This window comes from Chlorocebus sabaeus, chromosome 6 (genome assembly GCF_047675955.1).
Source record: "Chlorocebus sabaeus isolate Y175 chromosome 6, mChlSab1.0.hap1, whole genome shotgun sequence".
Taxonomy (NCBI): Eukaryota; Metazoa; Chordata; class Mammalia; order Primates; family Cercopithecidae; genus Chlorocebus; species Chlorocebus sabaeus.
Genome location: NC_132909.1, coordinates 60,645,846 through 60,660,876, shown reverse-complemented (window position 1 = coordinate 60,660,876; position 15,031 = coordinate 60,645,846). Strand labels below are relative to the sequence as shown.

At 60.6% G+C, this 15,031-nt stretch overlaps 2 protein-coding genes across 2 annotated transcripts in view; one reads left to right on the top strand and one right to left on the bottom strand.

Moving 5' to 3' along the window:
- Positions 1-4,999, top strand: part of CSNK1G2 (casein kinase 1 gamma 2) — a 36,515-nt gene extending 31,516 nt beyond the window's left edge. Inside the window, exons 3-12 of the mRNA XM_007994673.3 lie at positions 1,990-2,030; positions 2,126-2,195; positions 2,286-2,434; positions 2,538-2,772; positions 2,842-2,927; positions 3,015-3,099; positions 3,176-3,324; positions 3,431-3,514; positions 3,589-3,695; positions 3,806-4,999. Coding sequence (XP_007992864.1) covers positions 1,990-2,030; positions 2,126-2,195; positions 2,286-2,434; positions 2,538-2,772; positions 2,842-2,927; positions 3,015-3,099; positions 3,176-3,324; positions 3,431-3,514; positions 3,589-3,695; positions 3,806-3,860 — 1,061 coding nt within the window. The 3' untranslated portion in view covers positions 3,861-4,999. The remainder of the gene's footprint in view (positions 1-1,989; positions 2,031-2,125; positions 2,196-2,285; positions 2,435-2,537; positions 2,773-2,841; positions 2,928-3,014; positions 3,100-3,175; positions 3,325-3,430; positions 3,515-3,588; positions 3,696-3,805) is intronic.
- A 4,944-nt stretch (positions 5,000-9,943) lies between these two features.
- Positions 9,944-15,031, bottom strand: part of BTBD2 (BTB domain containing 2) — a 31,969-nt gene continuing 26,881 nt past the window's right edge. The window contains exons 6-9 of the mRNA XM_073017151.1: positions 13,331-13,523; positions 11,749-11,836; positions 11,422-11,568; positions 9,944-11,242 (exon numbers count right to left, since the gene is read on the bottom strand). Of these exons, the coding sequence (XP_072873252.1) occupies positions 11,081-11,242; positions 11,422-11,568; positions 11,749-11,836; positions 13,331-13,523 (590 nt within the window). The 3' untranslated portion in view covers positions 9,944-11,080. The remainder of the gene's footprint in view (positions 11,243-11,421; positions 11,569-11,748; positions 11,837-13,330; positions 13,524-15,031) is intronic.

The following is a 15,031-nucleotide window of genomic DNA, read 5'->3' as shown; positions in this document are numbered from 1 at the left end:
GGAGGGAGGCGCCTGGTCATTACTCATCCTTATGATCCTGCCCCGTCAAGATGCCACATTCTTGAGGCTGTTTAGGGAAATTGACAAGCTGATTGGAAACTGTGCCGAAATAGAGCCCAGGCAGTGCTGCAGACGGGGCAATGCGGGAAGGGGCCCCGGCAGTTCCCGTGCTGCAGGGCACATGTGGGTTGGGGCACTAGTGGGAGGAAGAGGCTCTCAGGGCCCAGGTGGGACCCCGGCCTCAGACTGTGAGGTCATGACCGTGTGCAGCGCGGCCAGCAGGCTTTGGGGCTTTGCATCCACCTTAGCAGGGTTTCCAAACCCGTTGTCGCCACGGCCACCCTGCCAGTCCAGCTGCAGCAGGGCGGGAGGAAGTGGAGGCTTCTTTCTTTTTTTTCTTTCTTTCTTTTTTTGAGACAGAGTTTCGCTCTTGTTGCTCAGGCTGGAGTGCAGTGGCATGATCTCAGCTCAACACAACCTCCACCTCCCGGGTTCAAGCACTTCTCCTGCCTCAGCCTCCCTAGTAGCTGGGATTACAAGCATGCACCACCACACCTGGCTGATTTTGTATTTTCAGTAGAGACGGGGTTTCTCCATGTTGGTCAGGCTGGTCTCGAACTCCCGACCTCAGGTGACGCCCTCCTTCGCCTCCCAAAGTGCTGGGATGACAGGTGTGAGCCACCACCCACAGATGTGAGCCACCGCCCCCGGCCACGGAGGCCTCTTTCTGCCATGGATGCTGCTCAGGCAAAGGCAGCCGAATGCAGACCCAACACGGTGACCCAGCCTGACAGTGCCTGAGAGATGGGGCTGCCCTACGTGGTACCCTGTCATGCCGCGGGACAGGTCGCCCAGCAGACAGTAGCTGTGGCCCCAGTGCCATCCCGGGCTGGAGCCACACGGGTGCCGGACACATTCGTGCCTGTTGTCTGGCTCAGCTGCCGTGGGGAGCCCTCCAGGGCCATGTGCCATGTGTGCCTGCAAGGATCCAACCTGTTCACCGCTGGTCTCACCCCTCGGGTGCTGAGCCACCACAATGGGTGGGGCCATGCCCCCCTCCCAGGCCGGCTTCCACATTTGCCCCTGCAGAGCTTCCCTGTGTTAAGGGCTGGCCGCCTCCTTCCTCAGTGGGTGTAACAGGTAAAAAGCTGCACCCTGGGAAGTATTGGGGCTCCCGCCTGTCATCGCAGCCCTGTGGGAGGCTGCGGCAGGCCGATCACTTGAGCTCATGAGTTCAAGACCAGCTGGGTAACTTGGAGAAACCCCGTCTCTACTAAAAATACAAAAATTAGTTGGGTGTGGTGGTGCGCACCTGCAGTCCCAGCTACTTGGGAGGCTGAGGTGGGAGGATGGCTTGCGCCCAGGAGACAGGCTGCAGTGAACTGCGATCTCGCCTCTTCACTCCAGCCTGGGCAACAGAGCGAGACCTCAAAAAAAAAAAAAAAAAAAGGTTATGGGCCTTGTGCCTTCTGCCCTTTCATGGGACTGAGCCCTGGAAGTTCTGTGTGGCTGGTGACCCCAGGGGACAGGACCTGGCTCCTCTCTTCTAACCCATGTGGGCCACGGGTCCCTGTCCAGCTGTGCTGGGGCTCACCTGGGGGCCTCCAGCATGCATGCGGGGGATGCTGTGCCCTGGGGTGTCTTTGAGAAAGGGGTGGAGGAGTGTGGAGCCCCTGGGGCTCCCTTGCAGCCGTGAGAAACTCCCCAGTGCCACTTATGTCCTGGACTAGGGAGGGGGTGGGGAGAGGGGGAGGAGTGGCAGACACGGAGGCAGTGACCACACGGGCAGGGTGCAGGTGTGGGGAGGACCTGGCAGGCCCCAGTGCAGTGCTCGGGCAGGCTGGGCCCAGGCCCGGCTGCTGGGCAGGGGTGCCCTTTGGAGGCTGGTCCTTCAGGGATCCCCTCCTGCCTCCTTCCTGGGGGGCGGGCTGGGAAGGTGGGGGCTAGGTGGGCCCGGCGCCGCGGTGCTGATGCTCTCTGTCCCCACAGGAAAGAATCTCTATACAAATGAATACGTGGCTATCAAATTGGTGAGTCGGCCCCTCCACCCCACCCCCGCTGACGTACCCCCAGGGATTTCAGGGCAGCGACCAGTGTCCCCGGTGACTCGCGCTTGTGCCCTCAGGAGCCGATCAAGTCCCGGGCCCCGCAGCTGCACCTGGAGTACCGGTTCTACAAGCAGCTCAGCGCCACAGGTACTGGGCAGCCCGCGGGTGGGGCGGGGGCTGCGCAGGGGCAGGGAGGGGGCCGCCGCCGCACGCCCGTGCGTCTGTCCTCCGCCGCAGAGGGCGTCCCTCAGGTCTACTACTTCGGCCCGTGCGGGAAGTACAACGCCATGGTGCTGGAGCTGCTGGGGCCCAGCCTGGAGGACCTGTTCGACCTGTGCGACCGGACCTTCACGCTCAAGACGGTGCTGATGATCGCCATCCAGCTGGTGCGCGGCGGGCGGGCGGGCGGGGCTCGGAGGGAAGAGGGTGGCTCTGGAGGGAGCCCGTGAGCTGGGGAGGGGCCTGGCCGACACCGCTTTGCCCCTGCAGATCACGCGCATGGAGTACGTGCACACCAAGAGCCTCATCTACCGGGACGTGAAGCCCGAGAACTTCCTGGTGGGCCGCCCGGGGACCAAGCGGCAGCACGCCATCCACATCATCGACTTCGGGCTGGCCAAGGAGTACATCGACCCCGAGACCAAGAAGCACATCCCGTACCGCGAGCACAAGAGCCTGACGGGCACGGCGCGATACATGAGCATCAACACGCACCTGGGCAAGGGTGAGCTGCGCGCGCGCGGCGGGGGGCGGGCGCCCGGGCCCCGCTGAGGCTGCGCCCCTATTCCCGCAGAGCAGAGCCGCCGCGACGACCTGGAGGCGCTGGGCCACATGTTCATGTACTTCCTGCGCGGCAGCCTCCCCTGGCAGGGGCTCAAGGTAGGCGCAGGGGCCGGGTGGGCGCAGGGGCCGGGCGGACGGGCGGGGACACAGGCCGGGAACAAGGCTGACCGCGGACCCCCGCAGGCCGACACGCTCAAGGAGCGATACCAGAAGATCGGGGACACCAAGCGCGCCACGCCCATTGAGGTGCTCTGCGAGAACTTCCCAGGTAAGGGGTCCCTGCGTCCCCGCCCCCACCCGGTGCCCCCACCCCCGCCGAGGCCCCGCTGGCACTCTCTCTGCAGAGGAGATGGCCACGTACCTGCGCTACGTGCGGCGCCTGGACTTCTTCGAGAAGCCGGACTACGACTACCTGCGGAAGCTCTTCACCGACCTCTTCGACCGCAGCGGCTTCGTGTTCGACTATGAGTACGACTGGGCCGGGAAGCCCCTGGTAGGTGGGGGGCCCCAGTGTGTGGGGAGGTGGACTAGGAAACCGCCCTGCAGGAGATGGGAACTGGCACTGCAGCCCATCCTGAGCCCTGCTCATTCACCCACAGCCGACCCCCATCGGCACCGTCCACACCGACCTGCCCTCCCAGCCTCAGCTCCGGGACAAAGGCCAGCCGCACAGCAAAAACCAGGTGAGGCCCGGGCGGGACCGACGCCCCAGGGAGGGGCACGGGCGGCCAGCGTGACCCCCTACTGCCCTCGCCAGGCGCTGAACTCCACCAACGGGGAGCTGAACGCGGACGACCCCACGGCTGGTCACTCCAATGCCCCCATCACGGCGCCTGCAGAGGTGGAGGTGGCCGATGAAACCAAGTAAGGCTCCGGGGAGGTGCGGTGCCCTGGGTCCCCATGGGGTGGGAGGGCCTGAGGCCTGGGCTGCCCCCGCACCGCGCTCCTCCTACCTGTGCCACCTCCCTCCCCAGATGCTGCTGTTTCTTCAAGAGGAGAAAGAGAAAATCGCTGCAGCGACACAAGTGACCCCGGGCGCGTGCAGCCCCCTTGAATCTTCTCCGCGCAGCCCCTTGGGGCGAGAGCTTGTGCGAGGCCCTCGGGGCCCACCCACAGCGGCCCAGGGCCAGACCCTGGCCGGAAAGCCAGAACGCAGACTGCAGGGGCCGCACCTGGCTCAGCCGGCGGCCCCACCCCCGGGACGTGGGGTCACTTCTTTCACGTAAGACTTTGGCCGAAATTTCTACACCTGTGTCTAGTCCTCCCCTCCAAGAGCATTAACTATTTAAAACAAGGAGAAAAGGAAAAACAGAGGCCCACTTGCCCCCACCGTGCCCTCCGTTTCTTTGCTGAAGTGAGTAGTGTGATCTGGGGGCCCCCGGCTGAGGCCCGGCCTGGCCCCGCCAGCCGCCCCCGTTAGCGTCATAAAGTCCAGCTTGTCTCCCTCGATCCAAAGGCCGTTTTCTCGAGGGGAGGGCAGGCCCGGCCTGGAGGGTGCTGTGAGGCTGTCTTGCCCCGGCCCTCCTGGGAGGGGAGAGGCATTGCTGCCAGGGGTGAGGCCGTGCCTCAGGCCTCCCTGAAACCAAAGGGGAAGGCAGGGGTGGGCCCGCGGCGGAAGCCGGCTCCCCAACCAAAATGCTGCACCAAAGCTCGGGCGCCGCAGGCACGGCCACTGCAGCCTCTGACCGGCCTGGCCCCGGCGAGGGGCGGGCGGGCGCTGCCAGGCTGGTGCTTCTCAACGCACTTGCTTCCGGAGGCTGTGCCCCGGCGCCTGGAACCTGAGGTGGGAGGACCAGCTGGTGTCGCCCTGCTCGGCCCTGGGCCCTGTTGCGTGGGGCGTGTGGGCACAGGGCTTCCTGCCTCTGTGCTCCGCCACCCGGCAAGCAGCCGGAGACAAAACGCCTTAAAGCCCCGGCGCAGCCCCGCGGGTGTATGTGCAGGGGCCTGGGGTGGCCCTGGACTGGCGGGCGGTCCCCCAGCGGGGTGCCCTGGAGGCTGCTGGGCAGAGTGAAGCAGCTTGGGGCCGTGCCTAGGGCGGTGGCTGTGAGTCTAGTTTTTGCTTTACCAAGTGTACAGAAATGGTATTTACGTTTCTCTGATGCTCCCTTGAAGCCATAGAATTTAGGGGCTTTTTTTAAAAAATAAAAGAAAAATGAAACCAAACCCAAGTGTAGTGTCTGGACTTTCCACGAAGCTTGACCTGGAGCGGGTAGCGTCTCCATCCCCATCCTGCCCATCCAGGACAAGTCCGGGAGTGGCCGGTGGCCTCCGGTAACAGAAACCAACTCAGGAGGCAGAAGTTTGTAAGGAAGACGGAAGCCGAGGGCAGAGCTGGGCTCTGTCTGGGGAGAGGGCAGGAGACGAGTGTTGGTGGACCATGGAAAGGGGAAGTCACATACATGCAGCTGTGGCCCTGGGGGTCCTGTTCTCTGATGCTACACAAATACACCCGAAAAGCTCAGTGACGGGGCCCAGGCGGGATGGTCCTGGCTGCCTCTGACAGCGGAAGGCCTCCTTGACTCCCTGTGTCCATGCAGCAGGGCGGAAAACATCCCCATAGGGGCCCACGGCACGGTGAAGGGAATCAACAATAGCTCCCGGAAGAACAGTGGAACCTTCAGGCACGTGAAGACCGTGGCAGCGCCAGCCCTGACTCCGTCCCATGCTTTCTCCCCACGCTGCAGCTGCACTGGCAAGGGGAGTGGAGGCAGAAGTCCCCAAATGCCGCGTGGGGTCTTCGTCTCCACCCACTCGTCTCCTGCAAGGCTTCAAAGGGGGAGAGGGCAGCAGAGGGCGGGGCAGGGAGGAAACTCCTCTGCACTCCTCCAGTGACAGCCAAGAAAGCTCACCCTCCCCAGACAAGTCACCAAGAAGCTGAAGGGGACAGAGGTCCCTTCCAGGAAGCACTGAAGACCAGAAACCCATCCCGGATCAGAGACTCAAAAACTAAGCACAGAAATTGACGGCCCTCCGAAAATGAATTCAGGAAGAAAACATCAGAAAAGAATTGGTTTTGGAAATGAATAAATTGCAAGGTGCCCAAGACCCTCATTAAAATCGGAGGAGAGGCACTGAGGGCAGGAAAACAAGATGAAACAAGACGTGAAAGTGCCAAACGGCACAGAATCCAGAAGATGAAAGAAGACGGGAAACTGCCGACCACGGCACAGAATCCGAAAGATGGGCCAAGAAGGGCTGGTGTTTGAGTCTTTGAAGAGGTGAAACAGAGCTAGCATTTAAGACTCTTGTCCAAGGAAGCTTTGCAGAAAAAGACCTGAACCTCCCACATGGAACGTACATCTGGGAAAATTAAACCAGAGTGAGCGCGGTGGCTCACACCTGTAATCCCAGCACTCTAGGAGGCTGAGGTGGGCAGATCACCTGAGGTCAGGAGGTTGAGACCAGTCTGGCCAACATGTAATCCCAGCACTCTAGGAGGCTGAGGTGGGCAGATCACCTGAGGTCAGGAGTTTGAGACCAGTCTGGCCAACATGGTGAAACCCCGTCTCTACTAAAAATACAAAAATTAGCCAGTCGTGGTGGCACACGCCTGTAGTCCCAGCTACTCAGAAGGCTGAGGCAGGAGAATCGCTTGAACCCGGGAGGCGAGGTTGCAGTGAGCTGAGATCGTGCCACTGCACTCCAGCCCAGGCGACAGAGCAAGACTCCCTCTTCAGAAAAAGACCTTGTCTCAAAAACAAAATTTTTTTTTTTTTTGAGGCGGAGTCTCAGTCTGTCACCCGGGCTGGAGTGCAGAGGCACGATCTGGGCTCACTGCAAGCTCCGCCTCTCAGGTTCACGCTATTCTCCCACCTCAGGATCCAGAGTAGCTGAGATTACAAGGCGCCTACCACCACGTTTGGCTAATTTTGTTTTTGTATTTTTAGTAGAGATGGAGTTTCACCCTGTTAGCCAGGATAGTCTCGATCTGATCTCAGGTGATCCGCCTGCCTCGGCCTCCCAAAGTGCTGGGATTACAGGCGTGAGCCACTGTGCCCGGTGAAAATAACTTTTTTTTTTTTTTTTGAGACGGAGTCTCGCTCTGTCGCCCAGGCTGGAGTGCAGTGGCTGGATCTCAGCTCCACTGCAAGCTCCGCCTCCCGGGTTTATGCCATTCTCCTGCCTCACCCTCCCGAGTAGCTGGGACTACAGGCGCCCGCCACCTCGCCTGGCTAGTTTTTTGTATTTTTTAGTAGAGACGGGGTATCACCGTGTTAGCCAGGATGGTCTTGATCTCCTGACCTTGTGATCCGCCCGTCTTGGCCTCCCAAAGTGCTGGGATTATAGGCTTGAGCCACTGCACCTGGCTGAAAATAATTTTTTTAAAGGTGAGACCAAGGGTGGAATACCAGTACCACTGTAATACGTTGTGACAAAGCAGAAATAATGCACCTGTAAGAGTCAGATGGCAAGAGGGAAATGGGCTGATCCCATCAATGGTTTTCCCAGCAGTAGCTTGAGGATAAGGAGTGCCTGTCATGTGTTTTATCTACTTACCCACATGTTCACCGTTTTCTGATGTTCTTCATTTCTTCTTGCTGATCAGAGATTACATCTGGGATAATTTCCTTTCAGCCTGAAGAACTTCTTCAGTATTTCTTACAGTGCCGCTTGCTTTTTTGTTTGTTTTGTTTTTTTTTGTTGTTGTTTTTTTTTTTTTTTTTGAGACAGAGTCTGGCTCTGTCGCCCAGGCTGGAGTGCAGTGGCCGGATCTCAGCTCACTGCAAGCTCCGCCTCCCGGGTTCACGCCATTCTCCTGCCTCAGCCTCCCGAGTAGCTGGGACTACAGGCGCCCGCCACCACGCCCGGCTAGTTTTTTGTATTTTTAGTAGAGACGGGGTTTCACCAGGTTAGCCAGGATGGTCTCGATCTCCTGACCTCGTGATCCGCCCGTCTCGGCCTCCCAAAGTGCTGGGATTACAGGCTTGAGCCACCGCGCCCGGCCTTTTGTTTGTTTTTGAGACAGATTCTTGCTCTGTCGCCCAAGCTGGAGAGCAGTGGTGAGATCTCGGCTCACTGGCAAGCTCCGCCTCCTGGGTTCACGCCATTCTCCTGCCTCAGTCTCCCAAGTAGCTGGGACCACAGGCATCCACCACCATGCCTGGCTAATTTTTTTTTTTTTTTTTTTTTTTGAGACGGAGTCTCCCTCTGTCGCCCAGGCTGGAGTGCAGTGGCCGGATCTCAGGTCACTGCAAGCTCCACCTCCCGGGTTCACGCCATTCTCCTGCCTCAGCCTCCCGAGTAGCTGGGACTACAGGCGTCCGCCACCTCACCCGGCTAGTTTTTTATTTTTTTTTATTTTTTTTATTTTTTTTTTTTAGTAGAGACGGGGTTTCACCGTGTTAGCCAGGATGGTCTTGATCTCCTGACCTCATGATCCGCCCGTCTCGGCCTCCCAAAGTGCTGGGATTACAGGCTTGAGCCACCACACCCGGCCTTTTTTTTTTTTTTTAAATCGAGACAGGGTTTCATCCTGTTAGCCAGGATAGTCTTGATCTCCTTACCTCGTGATCTGCTCACCTCGGCCTTCCAAAGTGCTGGGATTACAGGCATGAGCCACTGCACGTGGCTTTTTTTTTTCTTCTTCTTTTTTTTGAGACAAGAGTCTCTCTCTGTCGCCCAGGCTGGAGTGCAGTGTCACAATCTCGGCTCACTGCAATGTCCGCCTCCCAGGTTAAAGTGATTCTCCTGGCTCAGCCTCCCAAGTAGCTGGGATTACAGGCACCGGCCACCATGCCCGGCTAATTTTTATATTTTTATAGAGACGGGGGTTTAACCATGTTGGCCAGGCTGGTCTCGAACTCGTGACCTCAGGTGATCACCTGCCTCGGCCTCCCAAAGTGCTGGGATTGCAGGCGTGAGCCACCATGCCCAGCCTGTCATTTTTGAATGGATGCTGGACATTATAAATGACAGATGGTGGAAGCTGGTGCTGATGTGTCTTCACAGGGCTGTGTTTCCTTTTGGCAGGGGCCAGTGTAACAGCAGCTCACTGAGACCCCACCAGGGTTTTGTTTTGGAGTGATGAGGGCTTGCTTCAGTTCTGTCCTCCCCCAGGGGTGTTGCCCTAGCTCCTGGTGTGTGGCCCTTCTGATGTCTTCATTAGAAGCCCAAGGTCCTTCTAATATGTATTTTTGTAGAGATGGGGTCTTGCTGTGTTGCCCAGGCTCGAACTCCTGGTTCCAAGCAGTCCTGCCTCAGCCTCCCAAAGTGCTGGGCTTGCAGGTGTGAGCTACCACGCTTGGCCCTCAGGGTGTTCAGCAAGGCCCCCTACCCCGCCAGGCTCCATCTCCATTGCCTCTTCCCAGCAGCACACACTGCAAATCTGCTCAGCCTTCAGCCTCCTGGCAACTGTTTGCTGCTGGGTTTTTTTTTTTAGACGGAGTCTTGCTTTCTCACCGAGGCTGGAGTGCAGTGGCACCATCTCGGCTCACTGCAACCTCCACCTGCCAGGTTAAAGCGATTCTCCTGCCTCAGCCTCCCAAGTAGCTGGGATTACAGGTGCCCGCCACCACGCCTGGCTAATTCTTGTGTTTTTAGTGGAGACGGGATTTCACCATGTCGGTCAGGTTGGTCTTGAACTCCTGACCTCAGGTGATTCACCTGCATTGGCCTCCCAAAGTGCGGGGATTACAGGTGTGAGCCACCGGGCCCGGCCTTGCTGCCGGGTTTCTTGTTATCTTGCCCTGCATGTGTGCTCCTGAGGCAGCAGCCAACAGCTTGACTCCTCTGGCCATCGAGGCCAGAACTGAGCACTTCCTGCTTTCTCTCTGTCCCTCACATCCACGGTCCCCCAGCAGCTAGCAGGACCTCCCCACGTGAAAATCGGCGCACACTTCCATTGCATTTGGGTTGGGGGGGAGGTGTTGGGTCAGGGTCTTGCTCTTGCCCAGGTGGGAGGGCAGTGGTGCAATCACTGCTCACTGCAGTCCCGACCTCCCGGGCTTAAGCGTGGGCTGTGGTACTCGAGGAGGGTCTCGCGGTGCTGGCGAACCAGACCCAGGGTTCAGGGCCTCTCTCCAGAGCACACAACATCTCTCACCCACTGTAGCCTGGACAGCGGGGCGGAGAGTGAAGGGGAGTGAAGGGGAGAGAAGCAGCATGCGCTCAGGGCAGGTGTGTTTGTTTCTTTATTTAAAAAAATCATCTGGGGGTGGTCGGAGGAGGACACCCCTCCCATGGCTTTGGGGAGGACGCAGGTTCCAGGAGTCACAGGGCAGAAACACGCAGGGTGGGTGGGGGCGTGGCCTGGGGTGGGGAGGGGCTGTGCCCCCCAGCACCTGGGGGTGGCTCCCGCGGCACCAGGCAGGCTAGGGCAACGATATGTACAGGCAAGCAGTGCCCCTGGACCCGGTCGGGGCCAGCTGGAGCCCCATCCTGCGGCAGGGGAGCTCTGGGGCACAGGGTCTGAGTCCCACGCTGGGCTGCAGCAGCCACGAGGGCCGTCCAGGGAGGCTGGACAGCGGGGGCCCTTGGCTGGGCCCATCAGGTGGATGAGAACGGACACTGCAAACCGCTCACCACCTGGGCCAGGGCTAGGCCTATCCAGCGGGGGCCATCACCACACTGAGTCCCTCGCGGAACTCAGGCCAGCATCCAGGCAGTGGGAACACCCTGCAGGCTGGGGTTGGGTGGCCTCGGGCATGTGACAGGTGGGGCCTCAGTCCCAATAAACGGACAGGAACAAAAGGAATGCAAGGTCTGGAACCCATGGCTCTGGGAGCGGTGCCACCAGGCTGGCTCCTAGCAGAGAAATGGGAATCGCAAATGCATTGCAATGTGCAGTGAAGAAACGTGGGGACGCCGCGTACCGCCGTCAGACGACGTGGGCAGGCGCCCTGAGCAGTGGGCCCGTGGGCCCTGGCCCCAGTCCTGAGGGATTGTCTCCACAGGGCCTGGCCACTGACCTGGCCACCTCCCTGGCTGCCCTGATCCAGCAGCCGCACTCGTGGTGGTGAACACAGGGCAACCCCTTCCTGATGCTGAGAAAGGTGGCGTGGACTGGACAGATGGCCCGGGGGAACACTGGGCCTGGCGCCACGTGGGGGGCCCCAGCAGCGGATGATGGCCTGGGGCTGCGGCTGTCCCCATGGAGGGAGGGCGACGGCAGGGCAGCCCAGGTGTAGATGACCTCGGGGCCCCAGTGGTCCCCACAGAGGGAGGGTGGTGTCGGGTGGCCCAGGTGTAGAAGATGACCTTGGGGCCCCAGCCTTCCCCGCACAGGGAGGGCGGTGTCGGTGTCAGGCAGCCTAGGTGTAGAAGATGACCTCGGGGATCTGGCCGTCCTCCACGGATGTGCCATTGTTGTTCCCGGCTGCGTAGCAAAAGGTGAAGCAGGTCTTGGCACCCGTGGTGGGCGACTCGTGTGTCACCTTGCGCAGGCCTTTGGTGCCGTAGTGGGAGTCTGGGCCCTGTGGGAGATGGGGTACAGTGAGGTCAAGGACCACCAGGCCAGGATGACCCAGGTGTGGACAGGGCGAGGCCCCAACTGGGCCAGGGTGGCCACGTCTGGAGAGTGTCGGCTGTGTCCTGGGGGTCTCAGGATGGGCCAGAGACTCCCACGGAGGGACCCCACTCCCCAGCGGTGCACCTTGAGCGTGGCGCAGGCTGTGTAGTTGACGTTGGGCAGCACCTCCACCGGCTCCTTGAACATGACACGGAAGGTGCTGGCAGAGCCGTCGCAGCTGAATCCCGTGTCGTTCTGGCCCAGGACGGTGTTGCTGTCGGTGTGAATAATCTGCAGGGAGGTGGGAGGCTCAGGCCTGGGGAGGGCTGACAGGGACCCCTCGAGGCCCAGCCCACCTGCCCAGGGTGGGTAGTGCAGGGACCAGGGCCGGGGGTTCGGCCAGGGTTCCACGGAGGTGGGGACAGGACGCGGGCCGGAGTGCAGCCTGGGGAGGCAGCTTGGGACAGGTACCTGGATGTTCACTTGGTAGTCGGTGGGCCCGTGGATGGATCCGTACAGCCCAAATCCCACCACGAAGATGCGCTTGTTGACTGAGAACCTGCCGTGGCAGATAACAGGCAGCCACGTGGATGCCCAGGGACAGCCTAAGGTGAGCTGGGGCTGGCCCACCCCCCCCACCTCTGTTATCCCTGAGTTCTCCACCCCCATGCCCAGTAACACCACACTGTGCCTTCATCATCCCTGAGTCCTCTCACCCCCATGCTTGCCCCCCATCTCCATCATCCCTGAGTCCTCCACCCCCATGCCTGGAACCCCCCCCGCCTTCATCATCTGAGTCCTCCACCCCCATGCCCAGCCCCCCTTCGCCTTCGTCATCCCTGAGTCCTCCACCCCCATGCCCAGCAGCCCCCCGCCCCCATCCCTGAGTCCTCCACCCCCATGCCCATCCTCCCCCTGCCTCTGTCATCCCTGAGTCCTCCACCCCCATGCCCGTCCTTCCCCCGCTTTCATCATCCCTGAGTCCTCCACCCCCTATGCCCGCCTCCCCGCCTCCATCATCCCTGAGTCCTCCACCCCCTATGCCCGCCCCCCTGCCTCCATCATCCCTGAGTCCTCCACCCCCATGCCCAGACCCCCTCCCGCCCCCATCCCTGAGTCCTCCACCCCCATGCCCGTCCTTCCCCCGCTTTTATCATCCCTGAGTCCTCCACCCCCACGCCCGGACCCCCTGCTTCCATCATCCCTGAGTCCTCCACCTCCATGCCTGCCCCCCCACCTCCGTCATCCCTGAGTCCTCCAACCCCAAGCCCGGACCCCCTGCTTTCATCATCCCTGAGTCCTCCACCCCCTATGCCCGCCCCCGTGCCTCCATCATCCCTGAGTCCTCCACCCCCATGCCCGTCCTTCCCCCGCTTTCATCATCCCTGAGTCCTCCACCCCCATGCCCGTCCTTCCCCCGCTTTCATCATCCCTGAGTCCTCCACCCCCTATGCCCGCCCCCGTGCCTCCATCATCCCTGAGTCCTCCACCTCCATGCCCGCCCCCCCCGCCTCCATCATCCCTGAGTCCTCCACCCCCGGACCCCCCGCTTCCATCATCCCTGAGTCCTCCACCTCCATGCCCGCCCCCCATCATCCCTGAGTCCTCTACCTCCATGCCCGCCCCCCCGCCTCCATCATCCCTGAGTCCTCCACCTCCATGCCCGGACCCCCAGCTTTCATCATCCCTGAGTCCTCCACCCCCTATGCCCGCCCCCCCGCCTCCATCATCCCTGAGTCCTCCACCTCCATGCCCGCCCCCCCCGCCTCCATCATCCCTGAGTCCTCCACCTCCATGCCCGCCCCCCCCGCCTCCATCATCCCTGAGTCCTCCACCTCCATGCCCGCCCCCCCCGCCTCCATCATCCCTGAGTCCTCCACCTCCATGCCCGCCCCCCCGCCTCCATCATCCCTGAGTCCTCCACCTCCATGCCCGGACCCCCAGCTTTCATCATCCCTGAGTCCTCCACCCCCTATGCCCGACCCCCCGCCTCCATCATCCCTGAGACCTCCACCCCATGCTCGGCGCCCCCCACCTGCACCCCGAGCCCCACCTGATGCGGTCGCTGGTCCCGCTGTAGCCCCAGCGACTCTCCACCTGCTGGAAGCGGTTGATGCTGCACTCCTTCCCACGCAGGCAGCAGCGGGGCCGGTCAATGAACTCCACTCGCGGCTTGGGGTTCACGGTGAAGTGCAGGAAGAGGCTGACCACCTCGCGGTCCACCAGGATGCCCGACTGTGCTGGGCCTGTGGTACAGTGAGGGCGTGGGGGCGGGCCCGGAAGGACACGCTCCTTCTCCCTAAGATGGCTGCGTCGGACTTTCAAGGTGCAGGGACCTGGGCAGCCCCTCCCCGGGGGACCAGCCATCAGCCACGGCCCCTGCTGCCTGGGCTTTTGGAGAGAGGTCCCAGGGCAGAGACCAGAGGCTGACAGATACGCTCACTCAGGGGCGATATCTCAGGGTCTGGCCCCGTCGTAGGGACCACCCGTGACTTCACTGTGGGAGGGGGGACTCCACTGCCTGTTCTCTCAGGGCCATTGGCTGGGAAGGGTCACTGCAGCTCCCCGATAGGCCTGTACCCCCCAGGCTGCAGCCCTGGCTTCTAGAAACAGCCTTGGGGGTTCCTCTCCATGTGGGGCCTAGGCGGCCACCTTCCAAAGCGCTTACGCCCCCAGGGGTGATGGCTAGCACACGCCAAGCAGGCTCCAAGAGCCAGGCTCTTAATCCCAGTGGGGAGAGGTGACAGGCAGAAGGGCCATGCATGGGATACGAAGGCGCTCCGGGCAGGGAGGGGTGGCTGGGGGGGCAGAACTGGGGCTCCACCATCCACCTCCAGGAGTGCCGGGACACGGTGAGCACCCTCTGCTCTGATGAGAGCAGCCCCGCCCACCTGAGACCTAATCACTCATCAGCCAAGGTGGGCTCAATTCTGCATCCCTCAGCTGCAAGTCAGCCCAACGCACAGTTTAATAACTGGCGAGAAACAGACCATTATGGGTTAAGTGAATTAGGAAGGCTGAGTATCAGAACTGAATAAACGATGTTAACCATTTTTTTTTTTTGAGACTGACTTTTGCTCTTGTTACCCAGGCTGGAGTGCAATGGCGTAATCTTGGCTCACTGCAACATCCATCTTCCGGGTTCAAGCAGTTCTTCTGCCTCAGCCTCCCGCGTAGCTTAGTTTACAGGCACCTGCCACCACGCCCAGCTAATTTTGTATTTTCAGGAGAGATGGGGTTTCACCCTGTTGGTCAGTCTGATCTCGAACTCCCGACCTCAAGTATTCCCCCCCCACCTTGGCCTCACAAAGTGCTGGGATTACATGTGAGAATGACCAAGCCTGGCCAACGATTTTTTTTTTTTTTTTTTTTGGAGACGGAGTTTCACTCTTGTTGCCCAGGCTGGAGTGCAGTGGCATGATCTCGGTTCACCACAACCTCCGCCTCCTGGGTTCAAGCGATTCTCCTGCCTGCCTCAGCCTCCCGAGTAGCTGAGATTACAGGTGCCCGCCACCACACCCGGCTGATCAACAATTGTATTCTTAAAAAGTGTATATCTGGCCAGGCTTGGTGGCCCACGCCCATAATCCTAGCACTTTGTGAGGCCAAGGTGGGAGGATGGCTGGAGCCCAGTTCATGAGCAGCCCGGGCAACATAACAAAACCCTGTCCCTACAAAAAATACAAATATAAGCCTTGTGTAGTGGTGGCACCTGTGATCCTAGCTACTCTGGAGTCTTAAGCAGGAGGATCAC